At 39.6% G+C, this 19224-nt stretch overlaps 1 protein-coding gene across 1 annotated transcript in view; it reads left to right on the top strand.

Moving 5' to 3' along the window:
- Positions 1 to 19224, top strand: part of LOC149926574 (transcriptional regulator Erg-like) — a 76167-nt gene that overhangs the window by 33083 nt on the left and 23860 nt on the right. Inside the window, exon 5 of the mRNA XM_090157716.1 lies at positions 18055 to 18105. Within this exon, the coding sequence (XP_090013842.1) occupies positions 18055 to 18105 (51 nt within the window). The remainder of the gene's footprint in view (positions 1 to 18054; positions 18106 to 19224) is intronic.

Genomic DNA, 19224 nt, shown 5'->3' with positions numbered 1-19224 from the left:
CCTTCTGAAAAGGAGGTTTAAAGAGAGTAAATCCGATTTTGTCGTCTGCTAGCCAGAATTTATCTGCTAAAAAGGCCACAGACAGCCATTTTGGAAAAACGTTTTTACTCCGACTCGAACTATTCACCACCACAGAACCGCAGTAAAATGACGTCATAGCCTTACTCTTCTTGCCCTACTAGGAAATCCCGGAACAAGCGAAAAGAAACCACCTAAGAATATATATATTTCAAGATGATAATAATAATAATCAGCTAGGCTAATACCCAAGGCACCACCTTAGGCCTAAGTCATCAATTTATTTAAGCCATTAATTCAGGTAACCGGGTTACAATGCGTAGGAGGGTGGTGGCAAGCCCTTCATGCCACGCGAGCCAACAGCTCCCTACACTCACTATTGCCGTTAACCTCAACAAGTTTTTATGGAAGGGGAAACCGAAGATCTCGGGGGAAAACCCCTTTAACCAGTGGGGAGAGAACTTGCAAAATCAACGCGGAAGGAATTGTTCCGAGTTTTCACCCAGTGCCACAAGTTGGGATCGAACCCGGCTCCTCTTGCCGAAGTGTAAGCTCCTCCCCGTTTAAAAAACCCAAATCATCCCGGTATGTCGTTGGTTCTCTAAAATTGACGACTTCCTACGCGACTGAAGTGCAATCTCGTGACGTTTTTCCTTCCCCCTCTATCTTCCACCCCTCCTACGCAATGTAAACCGACCACCTGTTTAAAGGCATTATAAGTGACTAGATGACTCGGGCCTAAGGTGGTGCCTTGGGTATTAGCCTAGCAGATTATTATAAATTCATCGCGACTTTCAGTAATCGAACCCCAAAGCTCGAAATAATCAATAAAAAATAACGGTCCAATTTTGGAGCGAGTAAGGTGGGCCGAATGGAGGCTCCACTATTAGCTTAATTCCCGGCTGTTTGCTGACACTGAGCCTGATCCCCGCGCCCTCAGTCAGCCGCCGAAGAATAGGAGGGGAGGATGATCGGCGGGAGATGGCGCTGGTGGCGGCCAAAAGGGGTTTCGTTCTAATTGCCCGATAAGGCTCTTCTTCGTCTTCCTAAAATCCGCCGCTTCCTTCCCAAATGGATGATCCGGACGCCCTCCCACCGGACACCGGCGACGCGCAAACTCTACCTCCTTCCGCGACTTCCCTCGCCGCTATCCGCTGAGTCGCCGTTTGTCGGGCTGGAGATGACTCCTAAAAAAGGGCTTAAAAGTGGAAACTGGCGTCGCGAGGAAGCCACTCCGGATTCGCGGCGTTAAGTCGGCTTCCCCGCGGAAAGAAAGAGCAGATACGTGGCCCCATCTAGCGGAGCACGAGGAGGGCCCGTAATAAGGCGCCTAAAGGATCGGACGAGAGATTTGAGAGCGGCTGAGCCGACGCTTTCCGCTTCCTTCCGTCGCTTCTTCCTCCGCCCACCGCCCACACCGCCCACGCCACCCTCCTCCTTATTCTTCTTCTTCTCGCTCGGGGGCCCACGCGGGCCCTAGCGACACTTTATTAGTATAAGCGGCGAAAATTTATCAACATTAGTCGTTTACTTTCTCCGAGACCAGTTTCGCTTGAAGACCGATAGTTAATAGTATTGCCATTAAAGGGTCAATGAATCGTTTGGAAAATACCTCGTTGTTGTAGATAGAAACAATCAAATTCTGGGAATTTTTTCAGACCTATTTCTGGGAACTAGTGGAATTCACGGTTGGTTAGCTTAAACCACATTACTTTAAACCAATGTTTAAAAAACCAAAGGATTAAAATCCCTTCACTTTGCTACTATTCACTCTAAATTATTCCCAATAGCCGATAGTATAAATTACAATGTTAACATTGCGTATATACTAATCTCCACCACTCTCCCCCTTTTCGGCTTTTCGTTGCTACGCAACTCGTTTTGAAATTTTTAATATTTAGGCTTAGTTTCTCTATTCGGTGTTATAGTCGCGAGCCAGATTTCCCGCACGGTACTGACGAGTCCAAAATAGAACGAAACCGGTCTACCGTTGGAATTTCTGGCTATTTTATTTAATTTACTTTAGTTTTTCACTCGAAGATCTATTTGGTCCGAGTTTCGCGTCTTTTTGTTCGCTCGAAGACCTATCGGTACGAGCTATTAGTAAGTTTTTAAATTTCTTCAAATTTGGTTAGGGTTTAGCTTTTTTATCCCTTTTCATAATGGACTAATCTATTTATTCGCTAATTTTATCATCCTCGTATAAATTACAAGGTATACTGGGTACAATTTCTTTCGTCGTTGTTGTAGATAGAAGCAATCAATTCTGGCGATTTTTCAGACCTATTTCAGGAAACTAATTGAATTCACGGTTGGTTAGTTTAAACCACATTGGTTTAAACCGAGTATACCAAAGGATTAAAACCCCTTAACTTGGTTATTAGCCTAGCTGATTATTATTAATATTATTATTATTATTATTTATTAATTAATACCAATTATTTGTACATTTTTTGACACTACAAAACTAAAACGTCTTCTTGGCCAAAATATTTGCACATAATCGAAACTAAAACCAAATCGTACTTTCTAGCGAGACTTTTGAAAAACGAAAAAAAATAATCTACAACACATTTTAAAGCGATACTGCTGTTCTATAGTTGATTATTGGCTAAGAATAATCGACTAGGCACAGATAAAGTATCTAAACTTGTGTGTTTGTTTTAAGTCTTTAACAAAGACGTTAAAGAGATTTTAAGTGTAGTCACAGGAAATGAAAGTTAAATTTTTAATCTGTGCGTATAATTTTGGTACTTTAATTTTTTTAACTCAAATTACATTTTAGTTAATTAAAAACAGTATGTACAGTTAAAAAGAATTAACACAAGCGAAAAGAAGTTTAAAAGTAATATAAAACGGTGTTTTAAAAAAAGGGGAGGGGTTTAGCCTAGCTAAGTATTATTATTATTATTAGCTACCAAAAATTCGATATTTTCTGTAAACCTTTAAATGGACTATTTTAGAATCCGTTTTAATTGTCTTTATTTTAATGGTACCGCAACTTGATAATTTGTTTTTAAAGGTCCAGAGAATCATTATAAAAATTAGGAACACATTTCAGCCAGCTCCTCCCCTTCCGTCTAGTGACTTAGACATACTTTCTGATTTAGGCCGCCTTTATCGCTTAACAAAAACACGTGATTCTTTAGCCCCACACTCAAATTATAAAAAAATTATGTCCTTTTAAATTTCGCGTATTTCGATGTTATCTTTTGGGTATACGTCGTTTCAAGATTTTTCAGGAGGGGGCGCAACTTGAATGCCCGGGGATTTGGGAATACAGGTTTTTTTAAAGGGCAAAAAGTAAAAACGCGTCATCAAATTTAATATTTTTTGGATTTTAGATCGAAATAGTTATTGCATAATTCAGGATAATAGACCGAACAAAACATTTTCCCAAGATATAGTTTATTTATTTATTTATTTATACACAAACAAATACCACTAAGCCACAAGCGGCTTATGTGTCGACCTATAACGAACGGATAAATTTATATAAAACATAGACTAAAACATAGCATAGAACAAACATCTAAGCAGATAAACAACGATTTATTTTGAGAGTAATGAAGAGAAACGGAATTATTGTGATCAATTTTGTAAATTAGAGGTTTAACTAATTTAGAAAGTGACCCCTGGTATTGGTATTAGATGACCTAACAAATAGTTCACGAAAAGGTTCATAATATATTTTATTCTGTCTATAGGCGAAACTATAAAGTAAATTTGGTCTTAACCAACTTGTTAAAATGGGAAAAAAAAATCACGTGACTACCATAGCACAGCCAACTTCGATTCGGTAACTCGTGTTCATAGTTGGCCGTGCGACGGTAAAGAAAACAATTATTCCTTCCAGATACTGCAGACAGATAATTAACTTCCACCTTTCTATTACTAGATGTTTTAAATAATAATAATAATTAAATAATTTAGATGAATCGATCTAAATTTAGGCCGCCATTAGCAAAATGAAATGAATAATAGTTCGTAATTCTTAGGATAGATGGCGTTGCCGTTCTCCACGAAGTCACGTGAGTACCATCTTTTCAACCGCCCAGTGGACTTTATAGTTTCGCCTATTTGTGAACTTTTCTAGCTCATAAAATTCAGGGGGGGGGCAATACCCCCTTGCCCCACCCTAATGACGTCCTTGCTACTTCACTACACACAGTTACCTATGAGCAACAAACACAGCACCCCACACCACGATAACGCAACCCGTCAAAAATCGTGCATTTTCTTGTGTACAATTTTCATTGGTTAGACGCTTTAGCGCCTGCTGCCGCCGGAAGGGGAAAATTGTCTTCCCCCTTTCCGTAAAACGTTCAGCGTAAAGGTTCTTCCAATGAAATTTGCTCCTAGCAGTTACAATGTCGACTAACTGACCCATTTAGGGAAGATAGTTATAGACTTATAGTACGTCCGGTAGAAGCTACTGTTGCTTCATTTAAATTAAATTTTGGTGTCATATGCTCTTTTAAAAAAAGCAGATTGCCGGCAAAGAAATCAATCATATTGCTATTCAGAAATTCGACAATGGAGGAAGGAAGAATATTGTTTATTTGGCCACCCTCCTGTTTATAAGAACGCGCCACGCGACCGTCGCGCCTCTTGCGGTGTCGATTACGAACTGCCCGAAACCCGCTGTTCCCTTCAAAAATGTTTTTCTCACGTCGAGAAAAGTATCGACACCCCCGCCTCCCCTCACTTGATATTTCACCGCAAATCTCCGATACGCAGACTTTACCTTAAGACTCAACTTCACCCTACGTATTTTTTTTCTACCCCCGTTTCGTAAACACGAGTGGGCGCATGCGCGGTATCTAGCTGGATTTGTTTGTGTGGGAATAACTAGTTGGCAACAGTGGCGTAAACAGTGGTCGAGTCAGTTATCGAACTAAAGGCGACCCGCGATTGGGGTGCTATAGTTACTTTTTCTTTTGATAGGGGGCGCTGGTAAGGGCGCGCGCCTCGGCCGGACCTTTGACCCCTTTGAAAAGGATTGCGAACCTCTCTCCGGAAGGGGTCACGAGTTGCGTCTCCCGCCTTTTATCCGAAAAAGAAAGCAGTGACTTGCACTACAGCCACACCGTAAGCCTTGTCAGATAGTTTGAACGATAAGAATTTTTACGTGCGAGGAAATTGCCTACTGACATTTTCATTGTGGCGAATCGCGACGGAGCTGTTGCAGCTGGAAAATATTCAGTTACCAACTCTGGGAAAGTCTTTGAGGATTTGATCGAAAATTGACGAAATTTCGATCATACGTTTCGGGGATAGGTAAAGAAAATCGATCGTGGTTCCTTTTATTGTACAATCGGTAATTACCTCGACCTGAATCGATAATTGTTTCGACCTGAATCGATAATTGTTTCGACCTGAATCGATAATTGTTTCAACCCGAATTGATAATTATTTCGAACCGATAATTATTTGTACCCTAATCGATAATTGTTTCTACCCGATAATTATTTCGATCCGAATTGATAATTGTTTCAACCTGAATCGATAATTATTTGTACCCGAATCGATAATTATTTGTACCCGAATCGATAATTGTTTTAACTCGATAATTATGTGTACCCGAATCGATAATTGTTTTGACATGAATCGATAATTGTTTCGACTCGATAATTATTTGTACCCGAATCGATAATTGTTTTGACATGAATCGATAATTGTTTTGACATGAATCGATAATTGTTTTGACATGAATCGATAATTATTTTGACATGAATCGATAATTGTTTCGACTCGATAATTATGTGTACCCAAATCGAAATTGTTTCGACTCGATAATTATTTGTACCCGAATCGAAATTGTTTCGACTCGATAATTATTTCGATCTGAATCGATAAATATTTCGAACCGATAATTATTTGGACGTGAATAGGTAATGGTTTCGACCCGAATCGATAATTGATTCGACCCGAATCGATAATTATTTGGACGTGAATAGGTAATGGTTTCGACCCGAATCGATAATTGATTCGACCCGAATCGATAATTATTTCGATCCGAATCGATACGGAATAAATCACGCTTTTCAATAATAGGCGAAATATTTTTAGATGGCCCAGATCGTCGGTAAAACCGTTACGTAAAAAGCATCCTCGAAACTAATAAATAACAAACCCAACTGAAAAGCCCATCCATATTTGCTAAATCACTTTATCATCGTTGCGAAAAAAGCGTCTGTTGGTCTAAAAGTGATGTCGCGGGATTCAATTTTTGTTTCCATCCATTAATTTTATTTTAGGTCAAGAAATAAATGGACTGACAAAATATGTCGCGGCAATCCCCGGCCCCTTTTCGCTTTTATAAATATAAATAATAATAATAAATATCATGCACCCCGTAAAAATGGTCATTTGTCTCGTGATGAACTCGCCATTGGTACAACAATGACTGACCATTAATTTCTGAAGCATATTTCGGCGGGTGGGGGGGGGGGGATGCGCGTTTGGGAGGTTCACCCTTTCTTGGTTGTAGCGAATAAATGAAAAGAAGGGCCCGAGATAGCGAGAGCGTGTCCGCGATACCCACACTATCTCTCTGGGCCCTCTTTGTCCGGCTGGCTTATTCACAGCGCCCTTATTCTTTGGACAAAAGACGAGATACGTTGAGATCCGCGCGGGGAACGCGACTAGGACCGCGTATCATCGTCACCCGGGACCAAACGCGCTCCAACTTTCACTTGACGTTGGCTTTTTTAACGTCCCTACTGTCTCTTAGTAACTTCGTAGTGTATTCGCCGAAACTAGACGGTCGAGTCCACTCCTAAACTCGGGTCCGGGACTGCAGCGAGTGCCGGAATAACAGGGGTTGGCGGAGTTCGGGAGTCGCGGGTAGACAACCTTCTTCTCTTTGTCCGTATCTCGGCGCGTTTATACTTGTACTGGTATTTTGAATGCTGGCTGAAATATGGTTTTTTTCTGTATGGACAAAGAACGTCGACCTATCTCGACGGAACGCCGCGTGGCCGCCGTTTTAGTCGAACGCCAGCGCGAGCGTCATATTTCTGGACACGCCGTGAAGAAAGAACCGCCCACGACCTTATTTTTGGGGTTGTTTTTATCGCTTGACTTCTATCGACATTTTGGACAGTCGCCGGAGCGGATACAATGAGCGTAGGTTGTAGTAGACTTTCGGGTGAAATGTAGGAGACGGTGTGAAGGGGCCATTCGGTGGTCTTGCCCGTCTTGTTCGCGGCCGTTGGGCATTTTGTAGCGGCGGAGGAAGACGGTGATAAATGATTACGTGTTTTAATGTACTTCACGGACGAGCGCGGAATTTATTAGGCGTAACCAAATGCTGTTGTAAAGAGAGACAGAACGTAACGTGATGATCTCGCTCGCTATTCGACTACTGTTCTTCGGATGCGATTATTTTTTGCTTGCCCCAAGCTGACTACGGAATCGCAAATTCTTTCATTTGGTCTTTGCAAAGGTGTAGATGTAAATTGGTCGTTAACTGACCCTGCCAGTAGAGCGTAGCGCCGATTTCATTTCGGTCGGCGGCGGCGTTTGGCAAAAAACACCCGGCGGCGGTGGGCCCGCCGATTTTTCAAAAATCCTATTCGGCGTTTGTTTTATTTGGCGGCGACGGTGGCGTGAAAAGTTTAATACAAATTGGAAAATGTTTTGGAAAGAAAAAAAAACTCTAAAATTTCGGCGGCAACAAAATTTAATGGCGGCGGCGTCGGCGGCGCGCCGAATAGTAAATGACTCGGAGAAAATATCGGTGCGGCGGCGTTGGATCGGCGGCGCTAGGCTCGACCTGGCAGATCAAAACGATAATTTATAAAATTTCAATTTATTCCGGTTAAGAAACACCGAACTATTGCGAAGGTGGGGTTAGGTACACCGGGCTATAAATTCTGACACACTACCAAGGTGGGGTGGCGGAGTGGTTAGCACTTTCGTCTGGGTGAAAACAACTCCTTCCGCGTTTAGGGAGCGGTTGGTTCGCGTGGCATGAACATGGCCGTGCAGGGGGTATCCTGGGGCCCGGGGCAAACTTACTCGCGGGCCCCTTCGATTTTCACCCCCCCCCCCTTTGAGCTTCTTCGATGTGCCCTTTTCACCCGGGCCCCGGGGATTTTGCCCCCCCCCTCTGCCCCCCTGCCTCTCTCTGCCCCACCCCCTCTGTGCGGCCCTGGGCATGAAGGGCTTGCCACCACCCTCCTACGCGTTGTAACCCGGCCAACTGAACTAATGGCTTTAAAAGTCGCTATAGATGACTTGGTACTTTGCTGATTATTAGCCTAATTAGGGAGATTTGAATATGCACCTTCTAAGGCTCTGATCTATTTTAGAAAAACGTTTGGGAAGAAAATCTAGTGCGGGGCGGAGTAATACATTAACTAAACGTGCAGTCGTGGTGCGGTGATCACATGGCGGGAAATTCACTACCATTGAAATGCTTCTTTACTGGTCATAACAAACAATTAGATATATTTTTAATTTATTTAAATAACTTTTAAAATTATAACTGTTCAAAATTACAGCAAAAAAGTGAAGACAATTAAATAATAAAAGGTATATTTCCTTTAATTTGGAAACCATTCGATTGTTTAAAAATTTGGCCAACCTAGGATATTCTAAAGCTTTAGATTTTTAGCTCTTATCATAAGTACTAAAATACGTATGACACTTCCTATCCTCCGGACGCTATTTTTTAATGATAATTTGTTTAGTCAACAAAAATATAAATATAAATATTAAATCTTTTAGCCATGGTTTATTATAAATTGTTAAATTTTAAAAAAGCTGATACTTCATGACAGTCACTCGCTGAAGAAGGACCACGGTCCGAAAGCTCCGAATAAAATAAAGTTTTTTTCTAAGTCATGAAGTAGCAGCTTTTTTAAAATTTAACAATTTAAAAATATAAATCATTTCGGGGCTGAGGACTAACACGTATCCGCGAGTGCCCAAGAAATTGCCCAACCTTTGGTGTCATACTTTTAAATTTTACGTTACTTATGAAAATAGTGGAAAAAGTGGGAAATAGTGGAAAATTGGCAAATAGTGGAAAAAGTGACAAATAGTAGAAAATTAGCAAAAAGTGACAAATAGTGGCTAATAGTGGAAAAAGTGAAAATAGTGGAAAATTGGCAAAAAGTGACTAATAGTGGAAAATTGGCAAAAAGTGGCAAATAGTGGAAAATTGGCAAAAAGTGGCAAATAGTGGCTTATTAAGAAAAATAGCATTTCAAAGCTTAAAAAAGTAATTGGAATTAAATTTTTAAAAAGTTTATTGAAAAAATGTCTTAGTTTACACTGAACTTACAATGTTAGAATTAATTATTCCTAAAAAATTAACAGATTATTCTAATGTTAATCAGAATCTGCCTAAGTATAGCCCAAATCTGAAATTTCTGTGTTCAAATATTTGTATTATTAATTTATAATTTTCTGTGGTAAAAATATTTATGGTCCACTTTCGGCCAGATTGCCCACTAATTTCACTTTTGTCGAGGCCGGAATATTCCACTCTTTTGTCCACCGGTCATTTTCCGCCTCGGAACAGGGACCCTTAATATTTTTTAAATACGTTTCCTCGCGCAGAGCATGCCGGGAGCGTTCGGTAGTACGATTGCGGGGCTGGTGGGTTTAATCCAAGCACGAAATTTGATCTTTCCTTTATAGAAATCAGAATCCATTAAGTTGGCATTAGGGCGTCCGAATCTCTTCTAACGGGGTGCTTCATTCTGAAGCGCGCCCGCCATTAAAGGGGACAGGATAATTTATACTATTAGCTTTTAAAGTAAGTCTTCTATGAAAGTAACGCGCGGAGAGTAATTTCCTGGACGAAAATCGATCGGCTGACCACCCGACTGACCGTTAAATTATATTCCCCCGCTTTCAAAGTGACCCTTTTCGGAGCCGTCAAAAACGAGAGACAAACAATCAGTGTCCGGCTCGAAATGACCCCTTCTCCCTCAGTCCGAGACTTTGAAATACCCCCCCCCCCCACCAGAAACCTCCCACTGACCATTGAGACTCCGGACATAATGCCAGGGTGAGGGGGGGTTGACTGTCCAGCGCCGTATTCCGTTTGGACTCCCACACGTCTATGAATGGCGGCGATCCGTCGCTGACCGCTAATGGACAGTGGCTAGAGCGGGAGGGAGAGGTCAGTTGGACGTTGCCAATGGAGTTATGGCATTAAAGGGGTAAGCGCGGAAATGATGTGGAAATCCGATGAGGCCGTCTTCCGACCAAAATCATCTCGTCGCCGATGTTCGCCTCTAACCTGAGAGTACGACTAAAGGTAGGATAGAAGGTCAAGTCGGTACCGTTGGTCGTTACTAGGTTGAAACGCGGACGTAACTTGTAAAGAAACGGGTGAAGTTGGTTTGGTTTCAGGGGGTGACTTTCTTTTATGTTTTACGGAGCCAAGATACGAAGGTTGGTCGCGTTTTTGGTGATGGAGAGGGAAACCGGGATCGGATGTTGAAATAACTGTCTACTTCATCCGCGCCCCGCTTCACGAAGGCCCCGGCGAACTCTAGTTTTAGTTAGGCGACGCTCTTGGCCTGGGATGGCTGCTTGATGGAATACGCTCGACATGCGAACCAAATATTCTTCCTTTTACTGGAATTTCTTATTCACTCTTGGATAGATTCATCAAAAATATATTTCTTTATTGACTACTCTATACCAAGAAAAATATTTTTTTAAATCAATTATTGCTTATACGAATTTAAAAAATATTATTTTAATTTATTTAACCTGGTAATTTCAATTTTTAATAACTGATTACCAATAAAAAAGTTTTTTAAAATCAAAATAAATTTAATTTTCAATCATCGCTTCTACGAATTTTAAAAATATTATTTTAATTTAATTTACCTGGAAATTTCAATTTTTCATTTTACCAATAAAAAAATTAAAAATCAAAATTAATTTAATTTTCAATCATATCTTCTAGGAAATTTAATTGATCTGGTAATTTTTAATCACTGATTACAGATAAAAAAAGATTTTTAAAATCAGAAAAAAAATTAATTTTCAATTATTGCTTTTATGAATTTTTTAAAATATTATTTTTTCTTAATTTACCTGGTAATTTTCAATAACTGATTACCATTAAAAATATTTTTAAAATCAAAATAAATTTAATTTTCAATTATGGTTTCTACGAATTTTTAAAAATATTCTTTTTGTTTAATTTATTTTAATTTTTCACAACTGATTACAAATGAAAATCACAATAAATTTAATTTTAAAAATATTCTTTTTGTAGAACTTGAAAGTCTAGTAACTTATAATTTTTACTAACTGATCATAAATAAAAAGATTATTAAAATTAAAATAATTAAAGTTTTCAACCATCTCTTCTACGAATTTCAAAAACTTTATTTTTGTTTAACGTCCTAAATAAAAACTTTGATATCTCAGAAATACATAGTTTGTAAATACCACCAATAAAATAAATAAAATAAAAATAAATCTACAAACATAAGCAATTTTTTATTTGTGTTCAGATCAAGTAGTAAATTGAACCGTAATTAAATATTCATTTTTCTTATTGGTCAAATTCTTGAACCGCAATTTACGGGTGAAAATTTTGCACATTTTTTTAGTTGACAAAAAAGTCGTCAAACATATTTTCTCCTCGGGTCATTAAGTCATAATTTACAATTCTATGACACTTTTATTTCATTATTATTTTCATGAATTACATAGACATTTACGTTTTTTTTTAATTGACAAGAAAATCGTCAAACAGATTTTATCCTCCGGTTATTAAATCATAATTTATTTCATTTTATTATTTTAATTTAATACGTAGACATTTCTGTTAAACTTGGTTACGAACTCGTGATATTTTCGTAGCAATTAAAATGACCGCGTATATATATCAGTATATCTTGAGGAAAGGATTGTATATAGTGGTATTAATTCACGGAGAGTCGCTTATCCGCGTTTCGAATCTGACTGTCCAACGAGGAGATCTCGTTAACCTCGTTATAATTCGGCTGCCGGCTAATTAACTCCGCAAATTGTATTGAACACGCGACTATACGGCTTTTATCAGTACGATCTCGAGGCGAGATATTGCGTCGGTATAATATTCCAGCAACGCGTCTCTAACTCTCTATTGTACGCCCCGTTTCAATTCTGAAGTTGATCGGCCGTGTAATGCAAACAGATTTAAACCCCCATCGACAGACCCCCACTTCGTCACTAATCCCCGGATTATTCCGGGCCTCCATCCGAATCGTTTTTAGAAAAGAACAAACTGTACTCGACACCCAGCCTTTGATTTGATTTTCAGGTAACATCGGGGTTTCCTGCCCCGAAGAAAGTCCCCGTTTTTAATCCAACCTGAGTGTTTATAATGGGGCTTTTTGGGAGCCCACGAAGCTCCCAATCTACCGCCGCATCGCGTTCGTTTTGTAGGGCGTATTATTTGGGGTTCAAAAGCCCCCGGTGTCTGTAAATAAAATGGAGGGAATTATTATTAAAAAAGAATTTAATAGAATGTGACGGCAGAGCGCCGTTCGCGGATGATCCCTTTTCGATATTAAGTTGCCGACTGCGCCCAGACCCGTGTCACGGATAATCTTCCGCGTGGATTTAAAGGAATTGTTCACTTGGTTGTATAGCCCTCTTTTTTAAGGACACCCGTATTTCGAAAGTGGGACCATTTAAGCTGGTCTTTTCAATATATAGCTTTTAGAGAAATAAAGAAACATAGGTTCCGTTCGGTTATTAAGAGTTGCGATTTTTATTACTTGCAAGAATGGTAAGAGTTGCGATTTTTATTACTTGCAAGAATGGTAAGAATTCTGATAATTTTTTTGAAGAATGGTAAGAATTCTGATCGTTTCTTGGAAGAATTATATTATTTTTTCGGAACAATGGGAAGAATTCTGAACATTTCTTGGTAGAATGGTAAAATTTTGATCATTTCTTGGTAGAATGGTAAAATTTTGATCATTTCTTGGTAGAATGGTAAAATTTTGATCATTTCTTGGTAGAATGGTAAAATTTTGATCATTTCTTGGTAGAATGGTAAAATTTTGATCATTTCTTGGTAGACTGGTAAAACTTTGATCATTTCTTGGAGTAATTGGAAGAATTATATTCTTTTTTTCGGAAGAATGGTAAGAATTCTGGTTATTTCTTGGAAGAATGGTAAGAATTCTGAACATTTCTTGGAAAAATGGTAAGAATTCTGAACATTTCTTGGAAGAATGGTAAGAATTCTGAACATTTCTTGGAAGAATGGTAAGAATTCTGAACATTTCTTGGAAGAATGGTAAGAATTTGTATCTGTTTCTTGGAAGAATTATATAAATTCTGATCTTTTTTCGGATTAATGGTAATAATTCTGAAAGTTTCTGGAAAAAATGTGAAGAATTCTGATCTTCTGGCACCGCATTCTTTCAGGGGCAAAGCTTAGATAGTTGAACCAGGTCCAAGTTTAATGTTGGTTAGAAATTTTAGTTTAATAAGCGGATTCCTAAAATATTATTTGGAAGAGGCTCCCCAACGAAAGGTACGTCCCTGCTTTATAAAAAAATAATCCACCTATTTTACACGGCCTGGATACAAATATACGACCCCAGAATATAGAAATCACCCAAATAGTGACCATGAATCTTGCGAATAATTTTTACCTTTAACCACACCAATTGGAAGAGAAAAAAAGGTTTAATAGCTAAATACCGTTAAGTCGAGGGTGGGCGAAGCTGGGTCGCGCGGGTGGGCGAGACTATTCATTGCCACCAACTAAACTTCTGACTTCCGCATCGGACGAGGGAGGCGGCATTCCGCTCGGTCGCGTTCTCTCCTCTCCATCCCCAATCTGCTCTCGGGCTACTTTTTCTCCGCTCTCGGCTATCTGGATCCCCTTCCGCAGCATCCAAAGACAGGAAAAAATTCCCGGAGCATCGAGTTGGGAGCTCGCTATAATACAGGGTGTTTCAGAAGGTTATGCAAAAATGTCAAGGAGTTGTACGGGGTGAGTTGAAAAGTAATAATAATAATAAGGTAGGCTAATACCCAAGGCACAACCTTAGGCCTAAGTCATCGAGCGACTTTTAAAGCCATTAATTCAGGTGGCCGGGGCAAAATGCGTAAGAGGATGGTGGTAAGCCAACAGCTCCCTACACTAACTATTACCGTTAACGTCCACAAGTATGCCTGTTTTTCTTCCCATTTTCCTACGATGAGTTAAAAGAGCGCCAGAGAGCTTCAAAGTGTGGCCTACTAGCCCCTGGGAGTAGGCTGCAACAAGCGCAAAACCAAGCAGCAGGTAAATGCGAAAATTAAGTTATGGTTCGTGTGATAGGTAAAAAAGAACTTTGTAAACAAATCGAGGTCACTAGCGTAAAAAAGTAAACTTAAACAGTATTTAAAGTCCCCGCTGCTTGGTTTTACGCTTGTTGCAGCCTACTTCCAGGGGCTAGTAGGCCACACTTTGAAGCTCTCTGGCGCTCTTTTAATTCATCGTAGGAAAATGAACAAAAAACAGGCATACTTCTCAATTCACCCCTACAACTCCTTAAACCTTTTACATACCCTTTTGAAACACCCTGTATAGTATGACATTTTCTCCAAAGAATGATATGGGTACCGGCTCTTATATCCAAATATAGGCTCTCGTAGGCGAAGGTGTTCGGGGGGGGGGGGGGGAACGCTGTTCTCACCCATCCGATTATTTTTTTCCTCCTCTGATTCTTGGTTGCGTTTCCATCGGGAAGGGGGGGGGGGTGGACCGGCAACCGGCGGTAGAGAGGATATCCTGGGTTCCTTCCTATCCGCATCCTTTCTTCTCCCCCCCTTGCCCCCTTTGCCTGACACCCCTTTTTGTCATTAGCGCCGTGACGTATATACGTGGCGCCCCCATTTCCACCCCCGGTGCGTGATAAAAAAAGGAGCACGCCGGCGATCAGTGAGCGCCTATCTGCGGGAAAACGGTGAAATATAATCCCATCCGAATTGCCCCCCCCCCCCTCCTTTCGGTATAAACAAGAAATCTCTCCTGGAAAAGAGCTTTCCCGCATACTTCGCAGTTTTAAAGTTTGGGATTCCATAGGTGTATCTAGGGCTCGGGTTTGGATAAAAAATATCCCTTTGATTTGTTTTTATCCATAACCAAAAATATTCAAAATAAACTTTTTTTTGCATATTAAATCGTTTAATAACCGCGAATAGAAATCGGCGTTTGAATGATAATTATTTATTTTTATTCATAACCGACAATTATCCAAAAAATGTCAGAAAAAAACGATTATTTTTGCATGCTAAATAGTTGTTTATTCGTATAAAATGTTCGTAAATAAACAATTAACAGTTTTTATGATTAATCGAAAAATTGCCAGTTAATTTATTTGTTCCGCCGATCTCTAACCGCGAATAGTATCCATTAATAAACAGTTAACCGAAATTTTTTATTAATGATCGAAATTTTGGCGGTTAATTTACCTGTTTCATCGAGCTCTAGGTATATTATGGAGTTTTAAATAGTAATATTGTAGCCTCGAGGATTAAATCAGTTTTAGTAATATTGAAATATTTTACTGAGAGTCATTTCAACAGTGACCATTAATTTTTTGGTGAACTTCAGATTAGGTAGGGTACTGTTAGTTTATCTCAAGAGCGTTTATCTTTTTGGGTATCAGCAACTAACTAACACACTTTTTGAAACATAATTATATACTTATGATAATAATAGGCGTAAATATCTGTTTATATATTGAAAGTTAGAAAAAAATATAAATATAATAGGCTATTTTAAAAAAAGCCCCCTAAACCAGGGAAATTTTTCCCAAAACATACTCCAATGTCATTTTTTATTTAACTAATGGCCACGATCAAACTATACCTTGATACCAGTTTTGATTGAGTGAAACTGTCCATTCAAACCGACTTGCAAACTGGTTTTTAAAGTTTAGTGCGATTGTGGCATAGTTCAAGATTTTATCATATTCAGTCTTACCGGATTCCGAAGAGGTATTTAAGAAATGGTAAATATCGTTATGATATAAAATGGGAAAATGGTAAATAATGGTAAATATCGTTATGATATAAAATGGGAAAATGGTAAATAATGGTAAATATCTCCATGAATTATTTACAGTATTTAAAACTTAAACCTACATTTAACATTTATAATATATGGAGATAAAACCTTTAAGATTTAGATGAGACTTGTCTTCTAAAGATCTTCTATTTTTGAATTATTTTCCACTATTTACCATTATTTACCGATATTTTACACTGTTTACCAATATTTATCAATATTTTACACTATTTACAAATATTTTACACTGTTTACCATTATTTACCGATATTTTACACTGTTTACCAATATTTACCAATATTTTACACTATTTACCAAAATTTTACACTATTCACAAATATTTTACACTATTTACAAATATTTTACACTGTTTACCAATATTTACCAATATTTTACACATTTACCCGTATTTACTAATGTTTACCAATATTTTGTGATATTTACCAATATTTAATAATATTTTGTAATATTTACCAATTTTTACGAATATTTTGTAATATTTACCAATATTTAATAATATTTACTAATATTTACCAATATTTACTAATATTTACCAATATTTACTAATATTTACCAATATTTACCAATATTTACTAATATTTGCTAATATTTACCAAAATTTAACAATATTTACGATATGTACCATATTTTCCATTATTTAGCACTATTTAAAATATTTATCACTATTTACAATTATCTACCAGTACAATATTCGAAAAGAGTTTTAATTTTGTATCACAGAGTCTTCGATTTAATTTTTGCGCGAATCCAAAACTGAAATAAGTAATAAAAATTCTAGTTATTTTCCCCGTGTATTTTGGGTTGATTCTCGGACGTAAAGACTAATACCTAAATAATCCGAGAAAATACGTGAAAAGGCAAACAGGCAAAAATAGAAAAGGCGATAAGGGCGAGCCTGATATGCCCGTTTTTAGGAGAGTAGCTATAATCGAACGCGTACGGGCGGCACATGAGAAGGAGAGAGAGGTGGAGGCGAGAAGAGAGTCTTGCCAGATATCGGGCGGAAATAAACGTAAGGTGGAGACCGTGGAAGATGCCTTCCATTCCGGGGGGGATGGAAGAGAAAGTGTAAGGATTGAAAGGCCGTAGCGCGGGGGAGAAAACGGCTCGTATATATTCCAATAATATCGGCTAGATTCGCCGCGCTAAGCCTCGAGAGCGGATCACGGTGAAACAGCCAGTGGCCATTGAAAAGGGCCTCTCGGGCGCCTCTCATTGGTCGGATTAAAGCTAGCAGAAGATACGCCTCCCCGCCAGAGATGTCCGCTTCCCCGCGCGGCTCTCTCCTTTTCTTCCCCCGCGCGCGCTCTCCGTATAAAGTCACCTTCCCAATCAATATTCTCCTCAGAGTACTTTCCCTATATCTCACTAATCGGGCTCTCTCTCGGCTCTCGCCAATGACCCGGACGCGCCTTTAAAATCGTCTTCTCCGCGACGGTACGAGTATATATGGGAAGCTTACAAACGAAGAAGCGATTGGATTTGCAGCGTCATTGGACGGATCTGGTCGTTTTTGGGGTTTTGGCTTAAGCGTAATAAAGGAGTGAAATTGGAGCGGGTGGTATAACGTGGAATATCCATCGGTCCCGACGGCGACCCCCAGCAGCAGATCGTGCCGGTCCCGGTCCCCGACGCGCTCCCCCTTGTCAGTTTCGGGCACGGCAGGCGCGCACCCTTCCCGCTCTCGGTGCTCCTCCGGCGCGGGCTCCTTGTTGGCTGGTCGGTCCGCCTCTTCCACGGTGGCTCGCGAAGGTGACTGTCTGTATCAGCTCCCGTGCCGATACGGCACAGCCGATGTCTGCCGTCTGTGGATGCAATCCGGAACCAACGGCGCATCCAACTTACCTATGCTTTTTACCGGTAATGTCTACCTTTCCAACGACAATCTTAGCCGCCGCGCCATTCCGAAAGAATTGGGGGGAAAACGACGTTGTAGAAAGTGACCTAATGGTGGTTTGTTTCCTTTGCAGAATCTTCGTACAAAGGAGCCTGGAGCTCGGCGACCTCCACGCAGGCCCAAGGTCAGTCACTCGCTTTTCTTATTAGCCGCGTAAATTCATGGATTGTTGATCACTATATTGTAACGCACGCAAGCCCATTCCAGCTGGGATCCAGTGGCGTAAATAAGGCCCCTGCAGACCCCGCCTGCTGGGACCCAGTGGCGTAAATAAGGCCCCTGCAGAACCCGCCTGCTGGCAGTGGCGTAAATAAGGCCGCTGCAAACCCCGCAATGCAGGAAGGCCACAGGGCTACAGAGGCCCCTAAATTCCTATCAAATAATATGCTAGGTACCGACTAAAACCCCGAAAAGAGTTTCGCGGGGGGCCTAGGAGGTCTTAGCTACGCCACTGCAGGCTGCTCGTAAAATAAATTGTAATCTCGGCCGTATATAAGCCAAAATGTAAAGAATCTATATAACTTTGAGATCGTTGCGATAGACGGGTTAATTCCATCCCTGGAAAACGCGTAGGGCAAACTGGTCTCGATGGCGTAGCTACAAGTTCCCTCTACACGTTTACCGGGAGTGAGCTTAACCGGTCATAGTGGTTAAAAGGTTAAAATTTTTCTTTCTCAAAAGATACTAATTTCTAAAGTAACTTGCAATGATAATTTAAGCGTGTAAGAAATTATTACTTAAAATAAAATTACTTTTAAATTCCTTTCGTATTTATAAATCATTTATGTAAATTTCTTACGTATTTGAATTATCGTTGTCAATACATTTTTAATTTGTAAATTTTAGGTTAATATTATAATTTAAAAACATATTTTAAATATTTACATCGCGTGTTAAATTATAAATTATATAAAATATTTACAAACTATATTAACTGGTTTATACATTTGATGGTTGTCATAGCCGCCGAGACCGGCCCGGGCCCCGGAAAAATATTAAATTCGGGCACTAATAGAGCCGTAACTATTGGAGATAGCTATACGTTTTAGGGAAGATGTACACCTCGTTTGTTCCAAATCGGGCCCCCGAGGCTGCATGGGCCTCGGTAATTTTTATCTAAAGATAAAGGTGTACGATTGTGCGAGTACTAGAACTCGACCTCGAATAAGTAATTGGAGAATACTCGTTGTTTACCGAGTACCAGAAAATTGCGTATTCGGGTACCCGATTACTCGAATAAGCT

This window comes from Leiobunum rupestre, chromosome 9 (genome assembly GCF_980474605.1).
Source record: "Leiobunum rupestre chromosome 9, qqLeiRupe1.1.hap1, whole genome shotgun sequence".
Classification (NCBI taxonomy): Eukaryota; Metazoa; Arthropoda; class Arachnida; order Opiliones; family Sclerosomatidae; genus Leiobunum; species Leiobunum rupestre.
Note: the sequence above shows the minus strand (reverse complement) of the source record. Positions and strands in the feature narration are given on the sequence as shown.